The 14694-nt window shown below is 35.4% G+C and overlaps 1 protein-coding gene across 1 annotated transcript in view; it reads left to right on the top strand.

Annotated features, from left to right (window-relative positions):
• Positions 1-14694, top strand: part of nbas (NBAS subunit of NRZ tethering complex) — a 243595-nt gene that overhangs the window by 195784 nt on the left and 33117 nt on the right. Inside the window, exon 49 of the mRNA XM_055186828.2 lies at positions 13147-13286. Within this exon, the coding sequence (XP_055042803.2) occupies positions 13147-13286 (140 nt within the window). The remainder of the gene's footprint in view (positions 1-13146; positions 13287-14694) is intronic.

The following is a 14694-nucleotide window of genomic DNA, read 5'->3' as shown; positions in this document are numbered from 1 at the left end:
GTGGTTTGGTCAAAAAGTAAACTTCTGAGTGTTTGTGGACGTGTATTTTATTGTAACATGCTGAAACTCATTATGCCCGTTAAAAACAAGGGCAGCATGAGACCTTAAGTCTTTATTTTTATTCCACAATGTTCCCCATCTACTGATAAACATGTATTTAGTATGCATAAAACAGATAATTGACTTTTTAAACTTGTTCAAATTTATAATGCTTAACATCGCTCACTAACTTCTTTTGTGAGAGAATCTCCCTCGATGCTCTGTCAGCTCTACAGCGGGAGCGCTTGAGACTCCGCCCACCTGAGCAGCTCGTTTGGATTTAAAGGGATACACACAAAAACGGTGCATTTTTGCTCAGCCCCATAAATTGCCTATTTTAACATGCCACAATAAATTACCTATATGGTATTTTGAGCTAAAACTTCACATATGTACTCTGGGGACATCAAAGATTTATTTAATATTTTAAAAACGTCTTCTGGAATGTCCCCTTTAATCTGCTCTTTTCCATCAATAGGTCCCTTATGTTTAAGTCACTTACAAAGTGCGATTGAGAAGCAAAAATATCTTTCTTACTTCAGTAAGAAAATATCTAAAAATTCTTAAATTAAGATGTATTTTCTTGATGAGCAAAATGACCTAGGAAAATAAGTTTATTTTTTAGACAAAAAAATATAAAATGTAAGCGAATTTGTGCTTAAAACAAGCAAAAAAATCTGCCAATGGAATAAGAAAAATGTTCTTGAATTAATTGTTTTTGAAAAAAGTAAACTTATTTCAATAATTTTTTTCTTATTCCATTGGCAAATATTTTTTCTTGTTTTAACTAATTTACTTAAAGTTTATATTTTTTGACTTATTTTCCTAGGTCTTTTTGCTCATCAAGAAATTAGATCTTAATTTAAGAATTTTTAGATATTTTTAATGAAATCAAGAAAAAAATTCAAAGAAAGAAAGTAAAATTTCTTGGTATTTTTGTCTTGTTTTTACACTGCAAAAAATGATTTTCAAGAAAAAATGTTCTTGGTAATTTTGTCTTGTTTTCAGTAAAAATATCTAAATTCTTAATTTAAGTTGCTTTTTCTTGCCAATGGGGTAAAAGGTGTTTAAGAAAAATGTCCAAGATTTTTTTGCTTACCTCATTGGCAGATTATTTTGCTTGTTTTATGCACTAAATCACTTAAATTTGATATTTTTGGTCTAAAAACTAGACTTATTTTCTTGGGTCGTTTTGCTCATCAAGAAAAGGCATCTTAATTTAAGAATTTTTAGATATTTTTACTGAAAACAAGACAAAAGGACTAAGATTTTTTTTCTTAAAAATATTTTTCTGCAGTGTACCGAGCCCCTAAGGTGACATTGGAGTAAAAAAATCTAAAGTTTACACTGCAACAAATGATTTTCAAGAAAACATTTTCTTAGTATTTTTGTCGGTAACACTTTATTATAATGTTTATGATTTAACATTAGTTAATGTATTAACTAACATGAACAAACCATGAGCAATACATTTGTTACAGTATTTATTCATCTTTGTTAATGTTAGTTAATAGAAATAAAGCTGTTCATTGTTTGTTCATGTTAGTTCACGGTGCATTAACTAACGTTAACCAAATTTTAATAAAGTATTAGTAATTGTTGAAATTAACATTAATAAAGATTAATTAATGCTGCACAAGTGCAGTTCATCATTAGTTCATGTTAACTAATGTAGTTAACTAATGTTAATTAATGAACATTATAATAAAGTGTTACCTTTTTGTCTTGTTTTCAGTAAAAACATTGGCAGATTTTTTTGCTTGCTTTATGCACAAAATCAATTAAATTTTATATTTTTGGTCTAAAACTAGAGTTACTTTCTTGTGTCATTTTGCTCATCAAGAAAAAGCATCTTAATTTAAGAATTTTTAGATATTTTTACTGAAAACAAGACAACAATACTAAGAATTTTTTTATCAAGTAAAGTTTCATGTAAGCACGCGATAGTTTCACGTGAGCACGCGATAGTTTCACGTGAGCACGCAAAACTAAGCTTTATTTAATTTTTGCTCCATGTCCCCTTAGGGGCTCCGTATGTTTTCAGTAAAAATATCTACAAATTCTTAAATGAAGATGCTTTTTCTTGATATCTAAAACGACCCAAGAAAATAAGTCTAGTTTTTAGACCAAAAATCTTAAATTTAAGTGATTTTGTGCATAAAACAAGCAAAAAAATCTGCGAATGAGGTAAGCTAATTATTCTTGAATTTTTTGAATTTAGTGTTTAAGAAAAATTTTCAAGTACACGGTACGTTTAAAGCCATAGCTTTTTTATACGGTTTGGCCATTCGTCAACACGCAAACACAGTATCAACGCAGAAACCAAACTTTTATGAAAACTCCATAAAAGATTTTCAAAAACTGCAGTTTTTGGCCTGTGACGTCGTTGTTCTTGCCAAGGCGAGACTCTGCAATGGCTTCTGATTGGCCAACATGGCTTTATGGTTAAGGGATATATTGCCATCTGTTGGTTTGGCATGCCCTTCATACCAGGTTTCTGCATGCTAGTGTGGATGTTGAGATTTTTTTAGCCAAGGAGGGGAAAACTCCCATGTACTTGTGGACCAGGCCTTAGTCTTCTGCCAGAATAAAAGTTTGAAGTTTTATTACAAGATAGTAAAAACGATTATTATAGTGTAAAATAAAATGAAAGCCCAAGGAACCCACCGACGAGGTTTAATTTGAAACTTAACTGCACTTTAAATTGTTTTAAATAAAAGCACCATCTAACTGATAAGAGTGAATGTAAAGCAGGCTAGCAAATCCTGCTGGTCTGAGATTCATTCAGCAGGTAATTTTATGAGAGACATTTAAATGCTCTGTTTTTGATCTGTTTCAAGACCTCCAGTCTTCCTCTGTTCTTCAGACCTATGTCCATCCACTTCCTCTCTGTTTCACACAGCCTGTGTGTCCATGACTCTACCAGAGGATCCCAGATCATCCATAATTCCAGCACCAGTGCCTTTAATTTGATAAATAGCAAACAAGATGTTAATTATTCATTACTCCCCTATACGGTCTCTCTTAATTTATTCATTATGCATTAGTAATTTATAATTCATTTCGTCTCATTTTGTCTACACAAACTTTTTATCTTCCTCTGATTTCATCACCATACCATCATTTTAAAGTGCTTGTAATGTCCAACACCTTTGGGAGGATTGGTTCTGTAGTAAGGCCTCAAAATGAATTATGATTATCTAACAGGATGCACCTGTTTCTTACCTGTGTTAGATGCTTACTGTACATACTGTTAACCCAATTTCTCTACAAACAGATGTATTACATTGGTTTGCTTTGCAGTAATATAACCAGTAGTCTGTGATCAGGTGTTGCTGTGTTGTGTGTTTTAGCATCCAGAACTGGAAATATGTTACATGCTATAGGTCCGGTCACACTACAAATAATACATTAAATATCAAAATTAATATCAGCAACAGGAAATTATTTTACATCCTAAGGCTTGTGATGGTGAAATATATCATCAACTTTCCTTCTGCATCACTGCAATGTGGCTTTGAAGTTTGTTTCCTTTGTATGGAGTCTACAGGTCAATCTTTGATGTTTAAATCTTGTGTCGGTAAGGCATCTTTTTGTTATGCAAATGGCAGGTCAGAGTTGCCAAAGCGTAAACTTTGGTAAACAATTAAACTTGGATTTTTGATGGAAGTAAATGAGGCATGACGTCTAGTGATTCATTTGTATGGTAACTTGGTTAAAGTGCAAGGATCTTCATTTTTCAGTAGTGGGACAGCATCATTTGGGTCCATCTCCTTCAGCTGTATACATGCTGATAGAGAGAGATCCACTCTGCTGCTTTTAGTAGAAGAGAGGCGGTGTTTATGCCCGGGGAGTTATTTTCTTCGCCCACCTTTTTTCCATCTCTTTTCTCTCTTCCCTCGATGAATGGCTGTCTCTTGCTTCTCAGATCAATTTGCCCGTCAGCAGCTTGGGATATTAAGACGTTTTGTGCGTGTGTGTCCACTTTTCTGTGCTCATGCATCGACGTGTAAACCCATTCGTGAGCTTGAGTGCACTAGCCAGCATGTATAAATTTAAATACAATCAATGTATTTTCTAGATGTACTGTATTTGTCTTGTTTTATTATATCATGGTGCATGTGTCACTGTGTTTTCTCTGTTGGTAATATGGTTTATTGACTTACTTTTATGGATAAGGTGTGGGTTATGTGTTTCCTGTCTGCAATTTATATATTTTCTATTAAAATTCTTGAGTGCAGCAATTTATGGAAACAGACTTTTTTGTGTTGTTGTTGTTCTTCTGCGCTGAAATCTTAATGAATTAGATAAACTACCTGCTGCTTTATTTTTTAAAACGATACGTTCTAAATTGTATGTGTGGGTGCGGTATGAATACATTTTGGACATACCGGCATGTTTTCATTGTCATGTGACCAATATGTCATTTGACCTATGATGTCACTATAACAACCGCAATAATTATTTTGATATGGGTTGTTTAACAAGTACAATTAAATCACAAGGAATACATTTCATACAAGTCGCCCGGTTCATACATTTTTACGTTATTTATTTATTTATGTTTTATATTTTGTTTTTATTGGGAAAAGCATGTTGAATTTTACAATCATTTGACATATAAAGTGCATTACATTGCTTTACCATTTTTAACTTTCTCTTACAGAAACAACAGAACTCAGGTGTGGGTGAGGGGGAAACCAAATTGCATCCATATTATTTATGTTATTCATCTAGACTTTTATATCTTATCATACCATAAGTGAGAAGCAGCAGAATTTACACAAAATCAGTTCTAGCCGGCTTAACGTATTCCGTCCACTTGGACCATATCCCGTAGAAGATGTCCCTCTGCACTTTAAGTTAAAAAGATTCATTTCCATTGTGATGATCTCTTTCACAATGTTTATCCAGTCCTCAGTTGTTGGTGGTTCTGGTTTGAGCCATCTCCTCGTTACAGCCTTTTTACTTGCTGCCAATAGGATTGTCCTTCGAATCCAATTTATCCCTTAATATATTACTTGTAGGGATGCACCGATATGGAAATTTTGGCCGATACCGATAACCGATAACTCTTTGTATTTGGGGGCCGATGACCAATATATATAGGCCGATAAATATTCATATTATTTACACAATGAAAAACTTCCAGACCACGGACATCTTCTCTTTGCACTAGACTAACATACTCTTCTTAAGCCCGCAACACGTGTCATCTTCGTGCTATGTCACAGAAAGCACCAATCAAAACTCCACATGGCCAGCAATGAGTAAGTGAAGTGGTTCAACAAACCAAAATAATCCATCATTTATCGGCTTTCATTTATCGGCCTAATTTTGCTATCAGACCGATAACCGATAATATTAAAAATAAGCAGTTATCGGCCGATAACGATAATCGGCCGATATATTGTGCATCCCTAATTACTTGGATACAGGGTTTCAAAAGTAAATGGAAAGACAATTGCAAAAATATTCTGTATATGCTCATGAATTCTAGACCAGTACTGAGATATAACTTGGCAGTCCCAAAAAATGTGAAAATGGTTGGCACCAACCGCCCCACATCTCCAGCAAACATCTCCAAAGCCCCGATATCTTTTTTGAGCTGGGGTGATGAAAAATCTCATTATATTCCTCCAGCAAAATTCACGCCATACATTAGATCCAGTTTTAACCCATTGTATCTTACATATATGTTCCCAAGATTCCTCTGTGTTACTTTATTTTTCCCACTTCACTTTTACATAATGTGTGCTGTCTTTTTTACACCGCAGAATGCTATTGTATAACCTGGATATAATTTTGTTGCGTGTTCCCAGTTTTGTAGTTAATTATACAAATGATATACATTTTTACGTTATTTTTATTAAATTCACTTTTTTTGTTTCAAATAATATAGGTTCAGACATACTTGCCTCCCATACCGATTTTAACATTCTACAGACTGATATATTTCAAATATTTATTTCTTTTAATTTTGATGATTTTAACTGAGAACTAAGGAGAATCCCAAATTCAGTATCTCAGAAATTTGAATATTGTGAAAAAAGACATCTTGTGCCACACTCTAATCCGCTAATTAACTAAAAACACCTGCAAAGGCCTTTGAATGGTCTCTCAGTTTAGTTCTGTAGGCTACACAATCATGGGGAACACTGCTGACTTGACTGTTGTCCAAAAGACAACCATTGACTCCTTGAACCAGGAGGGCAAGATACAAAAGGTCATTGCAAAAGAGGCTGGCTGTTCACAGAGCTCTGTGTCCAAGCACATTAATAGAGAGTTGAAGGGAAGGAAAAGATGTGGTAGAAAAAAGTGTACAAGCAATAGGGATAACCGCACCCTGAAGAGTATTGTGAAACAAAACCCATTCGGAAATGTAGAGGAGATTCACAAAGAGTGGACTGTACCTGGTTTAAGGACCATGGTATCCCTGTTCTTAATTGGCCAGCAAACTTGCCTGACCTTAACCCCGTAGAAAATCTATGAGGTATTGTGAAGAGGAAGATGCGATATGTCAGACCCAACAATGCAGAAGGCCACTATCAGAGCAACCTGGGCTCTCAAACACCTGAGCAGTGCCACAGACTGATCGACTCACATTGCTGCAGTAATTTAGGCAAAAGTAGCCCCAACTAAGTATTGAGTGCTGTACATGCTCATACTTTTCATGTTCATACTTTTCAGTTGGCCCAGATTTCTAAAAATCCTTTCTTTGTATTGGTCTTAAGTAATATTCTGATTTTCTGAGATACTGAATTTGGTATTCTTCTTAGTTGTCAGTTATAATTATCAAAATTAAAAGAAATAAACATTTGAAATATATCAGTCTGTGTGTAATGAATAAATGTAATGTACAAGTTTCACTTTTTGAATATAATTAGTGAAATAAATCAACGATGATATTCTAATTATATGACCAGCACCTGTATGGAAATAGGCAATTTCGAAAGCAGTGCTTCTTCTTCTTATTATTATTATTATTAATTTTTTGATTTCAATTTGAGATTTTACAGTATTTTTATTATATTCACTTCTTGTAATTTGGCGCCTCCTCGGCTCGCGTTGCCTAAATGTGATGGTAAATTGTCCATTAAATGCAACTTAAAGGTGACATAGAATGATTGAACGGGGTATTTATCCTTGTTCTGTGATGTGACATGTAGACAATTTTTTTGTTTGGGTCTGTAATGCCTTAAAAGCGTCCTAAAAACCTCTCTCAGATAGATCTATTAGGGTGGGGGAATTTAAACAAGTGGTTTTGCACCTATTTGGCTCCCCCTACTGGCTTAACTTGTAATCTCATTACTGATTGGCTGACTTTGCTGCCACTCAAAAAATGTAACCAATTATTTTAAAGTGGAGGGGCAGTGAGATGCCTGTGATGTCATAAGCATCAGTTTTTCAGATTGGGCCGTTTTTCTTGCTGACTAAAATTTCTAAAATAGGAATTTCTATGAGACTGAGATGTTTAGCATGTCTAGCACTTTTTGTATGTCCGTGAATGCGGGTAGACTACCATTATTCAACAAGGTAAAAATGTTTTTTCATTCTCTGTCCCCTTTAAAAATCTGAAATAGTACTTTTCCGGTTACTTTTCGCCTACTGTTTTTCAAATACTATGAATTTTCGCATACTATTTAGTATGGAATAAGACGATTTCGGATGCAGTGCTTCTTTTTGTTGTTGTTCTTCTTCGTCTTATTATAATTATTGTATAATTCAATAATTTAATAGTTTAATAATTTGAAAATGTTATTATTTAATACTAAGTCAGAGGATATACAATAATAAGTGCAACCATCTTTTGTTTGTTACTATGCTTTTATTGTGCCTCTAGTACTGTACTACAATGGTCAGTAGATCTATCTTTTCCCTAACAACACTACTTCCTGTTCCCTTCCAGGCTCCTGACAGATTAGATGCATTGTACCCATTGAAATACGAGTGTGCCATAAAACAAAGGTTCCCGCTTTTGTACTGTCCAGTTAAAGGCGGGTAATTGCCAGTCAGCTATTTTTCATGTTTACAACATACAGAGAGCCACGACTGTCAGTGTCTGCCTTAAAACCAGCAGGTCTTTTCCTCACTGTCTGCAGTCCGCACTTAAAAGCAACCCATCTCAAGTACCCATTTGTATTTCCTTAAAGATGTTTCTCACCGGCAGCCTTTTCTTATTTTGTGCAAATTTAACTAAAAGCCCTTCACAGCTGGAGTGGCATGTTTGCGTGTGTGGTTAGGCAACCATTAGCTGTCATTGGTGCGAGAGGAGCCCAGCAGAGGTACTGTAAAAAGGAAAAACTTGCTGCAGCGTTGCAGATCAATGTATAGGGGAATTTGTACACTGATGGGCACATTTGCCAAACTAAACCTTAAAGAGCAATTGTTCTGTGTCTCCATGTGGCTCGAGATTTCCTGCAGGTTGGTAAGCGCCAGAGTGGGTGTATGTCTTGAAGTGTGGCATAGCTTCGTAAACTCATTCAATTTGTCTAAGGATCCACATGTACGCACACAGATTGTTTTTTTTTTTTTTGCTGGCGTGGGCTGGCGGTTTGAAGTAGAGAGGATGGTTGCACCAGTGGAGTTTCTCTTTCTCTCCCTTGGGGTCTTTTTTAAAGGCTGATGGGATGCTGGAGGTCGGAGGATGTGTCTTATTATTTTATTCTCATCTTTTACCTCCTGCCCTCGTGCGTGGACTTGATATACTTCGCATTTTAAGCTTTTTTAACCCACCTGTCTCTCTGATATGATTATAACGAGGATCTTTCTGGTTGTGCTTTTAGCACACACTTGGTCATCAATGGTGGTGTTGCATCTAGTTTCGGCATACATTATATTGCGCTAAGTGCACACTTAATAGACTCCCTAGAGGTATTCCAGATTTGGAAGGGGAAGAAGGCCACGAAACCCTTTGACATTTCATTTTACTTTGTCACTGATTAGCTTATGAGTTTTTCGACCCCAAAAAAGAACTTTGATGTCATTTTGGCAGAAGATTAACCATTAAAGCGGCACCTTATAGATAGGCACAATGTTCTCTGCTTAAACCCTTACTTTTTATTCGCTTGCTGTGCGACAAATCATGCTGTCAGTATATTGTGTAGACAAAAGAAGCCATTTGTTCCAATTAATGTGTTTGTTTTAATGGCTAACCAAAACACTCCAATAGGCACCAATGTAGTCCCATGAACTGGTGTGCCAATTTCCGCTTGCCAGCTCATTTTTAATTAATAAGAAGGCATCTGATGGGTCTAGGGATTGCTGCATGCATTTACTGTAGTTGTTGTCTGGATGGTTATTGTCATTTTGTAATAAATGTAGGTCAAACATGATTGACTGTAATGCTTATTAATCATCTGAATGTGCAAGATGGTTGTTGAATGGAATTGTGGTTTTAAAAATACCCGGGCAAAGGTGTCAGTCTAATTGATTTTCACTTGGGTGAATAACAATGAGACAGCAGACAAGGAGAATGAACAGGGAGAGGAGTGTGGGAATCTAAGATGCTTGTGCCAATATGATGAAATTCTTGCAGTATTTTCATTCAGTCCATACATGATATCAAGTTTTCACTAAAGTTTACACTGATGTCCTGTCAAAGTAACTATTTGTAGACGACAATGCCATGGATGGGTTCCACTAAGTTTTACAACCAAATGTCCAAATAGTTTTGCATTTTGCAACCACTTTTTCATACACAGGCTTATGTTGTTTCTATCTTCATACTGCACATACTGTAAGTACCACCTATGCATGAATTTTGTTCGAAAACTAAAAATTTTAATATTACACAGTAAATACTGTATAAGTCATGCAACTTTTATTAGACACAACCTGTGTGTGTGTGTGCGCATGCGTGCGTGCGTGTGTGAAAGGATCTACAATGTATGTAATGTATTACATTTGGAGAGCGTACCTATCTCGGAATTGTGCCCAGATGTTTTGGCAATTCAAGCAGCTTAAAGGTCACATAACACACAGTGTTTGTGCTAATCTTATGTTAATCTTGAGTATCTATAGAGTAATGCATCCTTTATATCTCTGGAGAGTTTTTAGTTTTATCAGATTTATAAAAGACAGATCAGCTGTACTGCTACTTTCCCAGAGAAAAAAAGAGCCCCTGGAGTGAGTCACAAGCAAGCAAAATAAACAAAACATTATCCCACTATCTCTGGATTACTTTAAATTCACTACATGTTCATGTCATTTACATGAAATGCACTTACGTGCCGATTGCCAAGAAAACGTGCAGTTTTACTTACCACCTGCGACTTATGACCCGGTTGGGACCGCCCTTTTTCAATGATATCCAGCTTTAAACAAACACACTTGCACAACTTTGCTGCTACCCCGGATAAACAAACTATATCCATTGTTTCCATAATGCTGGGTTCATTGGGAAGCTGAACAAGTTTAATTAAATTTTCCTTAAAAAAATATTTTGCGCGCTATGCCGGGTAAAGTGCCCATATAAGGACTTCCACTGTACTTCAAGCACTGAAATTGCCAATAAAAGAAATAAAGCAAGATTGTTACATATGAATCTCTGATGTTTGAAGAAAACTTTCCGAAACTTGTACAAACCCTGGCGAAATGCATTCGGCACAGAAATACTCTATCATACGTCCATCTGCTTTTTTAACACTTCACTGCAAAAAATGATCTTCAAGAAAAAAAAATTATTTAAAAAATTCAAGCAAAAAATCTGCCAATGGGGTAAGCAAATTTCTTTTTTCTTGAAATGTTCTTGAATTTAGTGTTTAAGAAAAATGTTCAGGATTTTTTGGCTTACCCCATGGGCAGATTTTTTTTGCTTGTTTTATGCACAAAATCACTTAAATTTGATATTTTTGGTCTAAAAACTAGACTTATTTTCTTGGGTCGTTTTGCTCATCAGGAAAAAGCATCTTAATTTAATAATTTTTTAGATATTTTTACTGAAAACAAGGCAAAAATACTAAGACATTTTTTCTTGTAAATCATATTTTGCAGTGTTATGTCTAGCATGAGGAATCCAACTCTAAAACAGTGTTAATAAGTCAGACCCCAATTTAATGAACATACTCAAAAATGTCTAAATGAAAATGTATGAATGGCAAAGATTTCTATGAGGATTTAGGTCTTGGGTTAGGGGACATACAATAATATTAGCTCAATATTAAAATATTAATTTTGTTAGGAACGTGTGTATGTGTTCAATGAGTGCCATCACAATGCCACCAAAATGGCAAACCAAATGAAGTGACATATTTTTAAAGGATTACTCCACTTTCTTAAAATATTCCAGATAATTTACTGACCTCCATGTCATCCAAAATGTTGATGTCTTTCTTTGTTCAGTCAATAAGAAATTGTTTTTGAGAAAAACATTCCAGGATTTTTCTTAATTTAATAGACTTTATTGGACGCCTACAGTTTAAATGCAGTTTAAAATTGCAGTTCAACGCAGCTTCATAGGGCTTTAAGTGATCCCGAACGAGGCATAAGGGTCTTAGCAAAACGATTGTCATTTTTGGCAAGAAAAATAAAAATGTGCACTTTTAAACCACAACTTCTCGTCTTGCACTAGCCGTGTGATGCGCCAGCACGACCTCACGTAATTGGGTATGCAAGTTGAAAGGTCACACGTTACATATGTGAAACGCATATTTGCGGACCAATTTAAACAATAAACTGACACAAAGACATTAATTAGTATCATTTGATATACAGCAACGTCGGAACGGTCTTCTTTATCCACACTTGTAAACACTGGAGCAGTCGATTCTCATACGTCATGCGTGACCTTTTGACATGATGACGCATTACGTGAGGTCGTGCTGGCGTGTCACACAGCTAGTGCAAGAGTTTAAAAGTACATCTATTTTTTTTTTTTTTGCACAAAATGACAATCTTTTTGCGAGATAAAACCCTTATGCCTCATTTGGAATCATTTTAGAGACATTTGAATCTGCGTTGAAACTACAATTTTAAACTGCATTTAAACTGTTGAGGTCCAATTAAGTCTATTAAAATGAGAAAAATCCTGGAATGTTTTTCTTAAAAAACGTAATTTCTTCTCGACTGAACAAAGAAAGACATCAACATTTTGGATGACATAGTGGTGATCTGGATTTTCTTTTTTAAGAAAATGAAGTAATCCTTTAAGTGTAACTTATAATAAACTGATCACATTTCTATCAGTTTTCTCTTCAGAGTTTTCAGCTCTCTTCTGGCATTTCTTTGAGTGTGCTGGCACTGTGGCATAGATTGGCTCTTTCACCGTTTCATGCTCTTTTTTTTGCTTTTCCCCTCTGAAATCAGACATTTTCTCAGCTGTTAAATTGCGCTGCAGTTGCACTGAAGGGAAATTAATTACTTTCTCTCTCCGCATCCCTTTTGGTGGAGAACAAGAATAAGACTCACCACAGGGGAGACTTCTTTCTCCATACTTCTCCATAGAACCCATTGCATTTTGTGCGAGTGTGGGTTGGTATATGTGGTTTACAGGGCCATGAATAGTGTATAATGACATGTTTATAATGCAATAAACATGGTTTACGAGGACACTACCTGTGTCCCCTTAAACTGAATGGCTTACAAACATACTAAATGGCACTTTTTTATAATTTTTGTAATGGTTGGGGTTAGGGACTTGGGTGTAGAGTAGGAGAATATATAGTTTGTACGGTATAAAAACCATTGCGTCTATGGAATTGTAAACTCTGTGTGTGTGTGTGTGTGTGTGTGTTTCAAACCCTTTCTTCTACCTCTATCCCTCTCTTTGTCTTTTCATGTTTAGCCCTTCTGCTATACTTCAGTTCTCCAGCTGACTTCTCCATCTGTAAACCCTGCTGTCTTACCTTCTAGTATTGTAGCCTGCAGGACACTCGCACAGGATCAGTCTGAAGATATTTTTGGTTGAAATGCAAAATAAGTCGCTTTATCTTCTGCTTTCTCTTACTCGTATGCATATTTACTGTCTGCATGATTTTCAAACTTGTAATGTGTACTTTGTATTTGAGTTTAAGAACTTAATCTTTGCTTTAATTGTGGAATTTTTAATTTCCCCGCAAGTTTCTTTTGTGGATTAAAGTCTCTTTCTCTCCATTTTTATTTTCTTAGTGTGAGATGAAAGACGTCGAGAATGAGGAGCAGCGAAATGCCTTGTTCATGGAACTGTTGGAGTCTAGCAATAAATGGGAGGAGTTTCAGCACCTTATGCTCCTGCTACAGGCGTGGCCACCAATGACTGACAAGGGCAGGTGAGACTATGTTGTTGAACACTAAAGGCGCAATTCATAAATGTTTAATTTCACGTCTTTCATTGATTATGTAGGCAATAATGTACAGTCGTTATCTGTTATTGTTGCAAAATAAATTCACTGCAATGCATATTAACCTGCATATACAGTACTGTGCAAAAGTCTTAGGCCACCATCACCAGCTTTGTTGTTTTAGCAAAGTTTTAATGTCCATCCATATATATTTTTCACTTTTTTTAAGATACAAACAGAAAATAGAGGAAATATGTACACAAAATTAAAAACAAAACAATTTCAGAACTAAATTTCTTTTTTAGGCATCAGTCAGTATTTAGTGTGACTCTCTTGGCACGAAACACATCTTGAGCTTTTTTGAGGAGACTGAAGTCCTGAAGTCATTCGATTAGAAATAGAAATTAGGATTTAATTTCATTTAGGTCTAAGAGATCCTGCAGTCGCCTGCTATTGCTCAAGTGGAAGGGGAGTTTACCTTAAATACTTGACACTTCAGCTTATACTTTTATGCAGTTTTTAATACTACATAAACATTTCCTGTATTTTCTGGTTGTATTCTAATAAAGAAACTGAGAAATAATTATATTTGATCACTATATAATTGCAAAAACAACAAATCTAATGGTAGCATGGTGGTCTAAGACTTTTGCACATTACTGTATGTCTATATATTAACATACAATTAAATTAGGATTACCTTTATGAATCTCTGTTGCTTTCCATTTCTACTCTTCTGCACTGCACAATTTTTTCCGATATACTGTAAATAAACCAAACCTTTATTCTCATCAGATGTCTTTTGAATTGAAGTGTTATTAAAACATTAAGTGTGATTGGAGGTTTGATGAGGTAAATTGTTGTGTATTATAGCTGAATGAGTTTTCAGGTTGAAGTTGAGGCTGTTTGAGTAAATGCTGGTGATTGGAAAGCTATTTCATATCCAAATGAGTACACGAAAAAGATATAATATAAGCTGGCTGATTATGCATTGTGCTGAGCTTTAAAATAGCTTGAGGCTTTTTTCATGAAAAGTTTGAGATAACATTGCCATGGAAAAAGACAGAAGGTTTGCGTGTATTGATGTGCCATTAAAAGAAGAATTGGAAGAGTTAAACATAGAAACAAAACAGAAGAGAATTTGCTTATACTTGTGGCTATAGAAAGTTTACGCGTTGTTATCCAATGTTGCCCTGTTAGGCTGGTCGGGATGCGATGTTTTGATGATGCTACATTGTTGACATGTGCCTGCATTACTTAAAGGCGGGGTGCATGATTTTTGAAAAAAAAAAAAACACTGGAAAAGGAAGTCGGTCCGAGTACTAACACACACATGTAGCCAATCAGCAGTAAGTGGCATGTATACTAACCGACATTGTTGCCTGGTTTGCGTATG

This window comes from Misgurnus anguillicaudatus, chromosome 18, assembly GCF_027580225.2.
Source record: "Misgurnus anguillicaudatus chromosome 18, ASM2758022v2, whole genome shotgun sequence".
Taxonomy (NCBI): domain Eukaryota; kingdom Metazoa; phylum Chordata; class Actinopteri; order Cypriniformes; family Cobitidae; genus Misgurnus; species Misgurnus anguillicaudatus.
The sequence above is the reverse complement of the archived record's forward strand: the minus strand, read 5'-3'. Positions and strand labels throughout refer to the sequence as shown.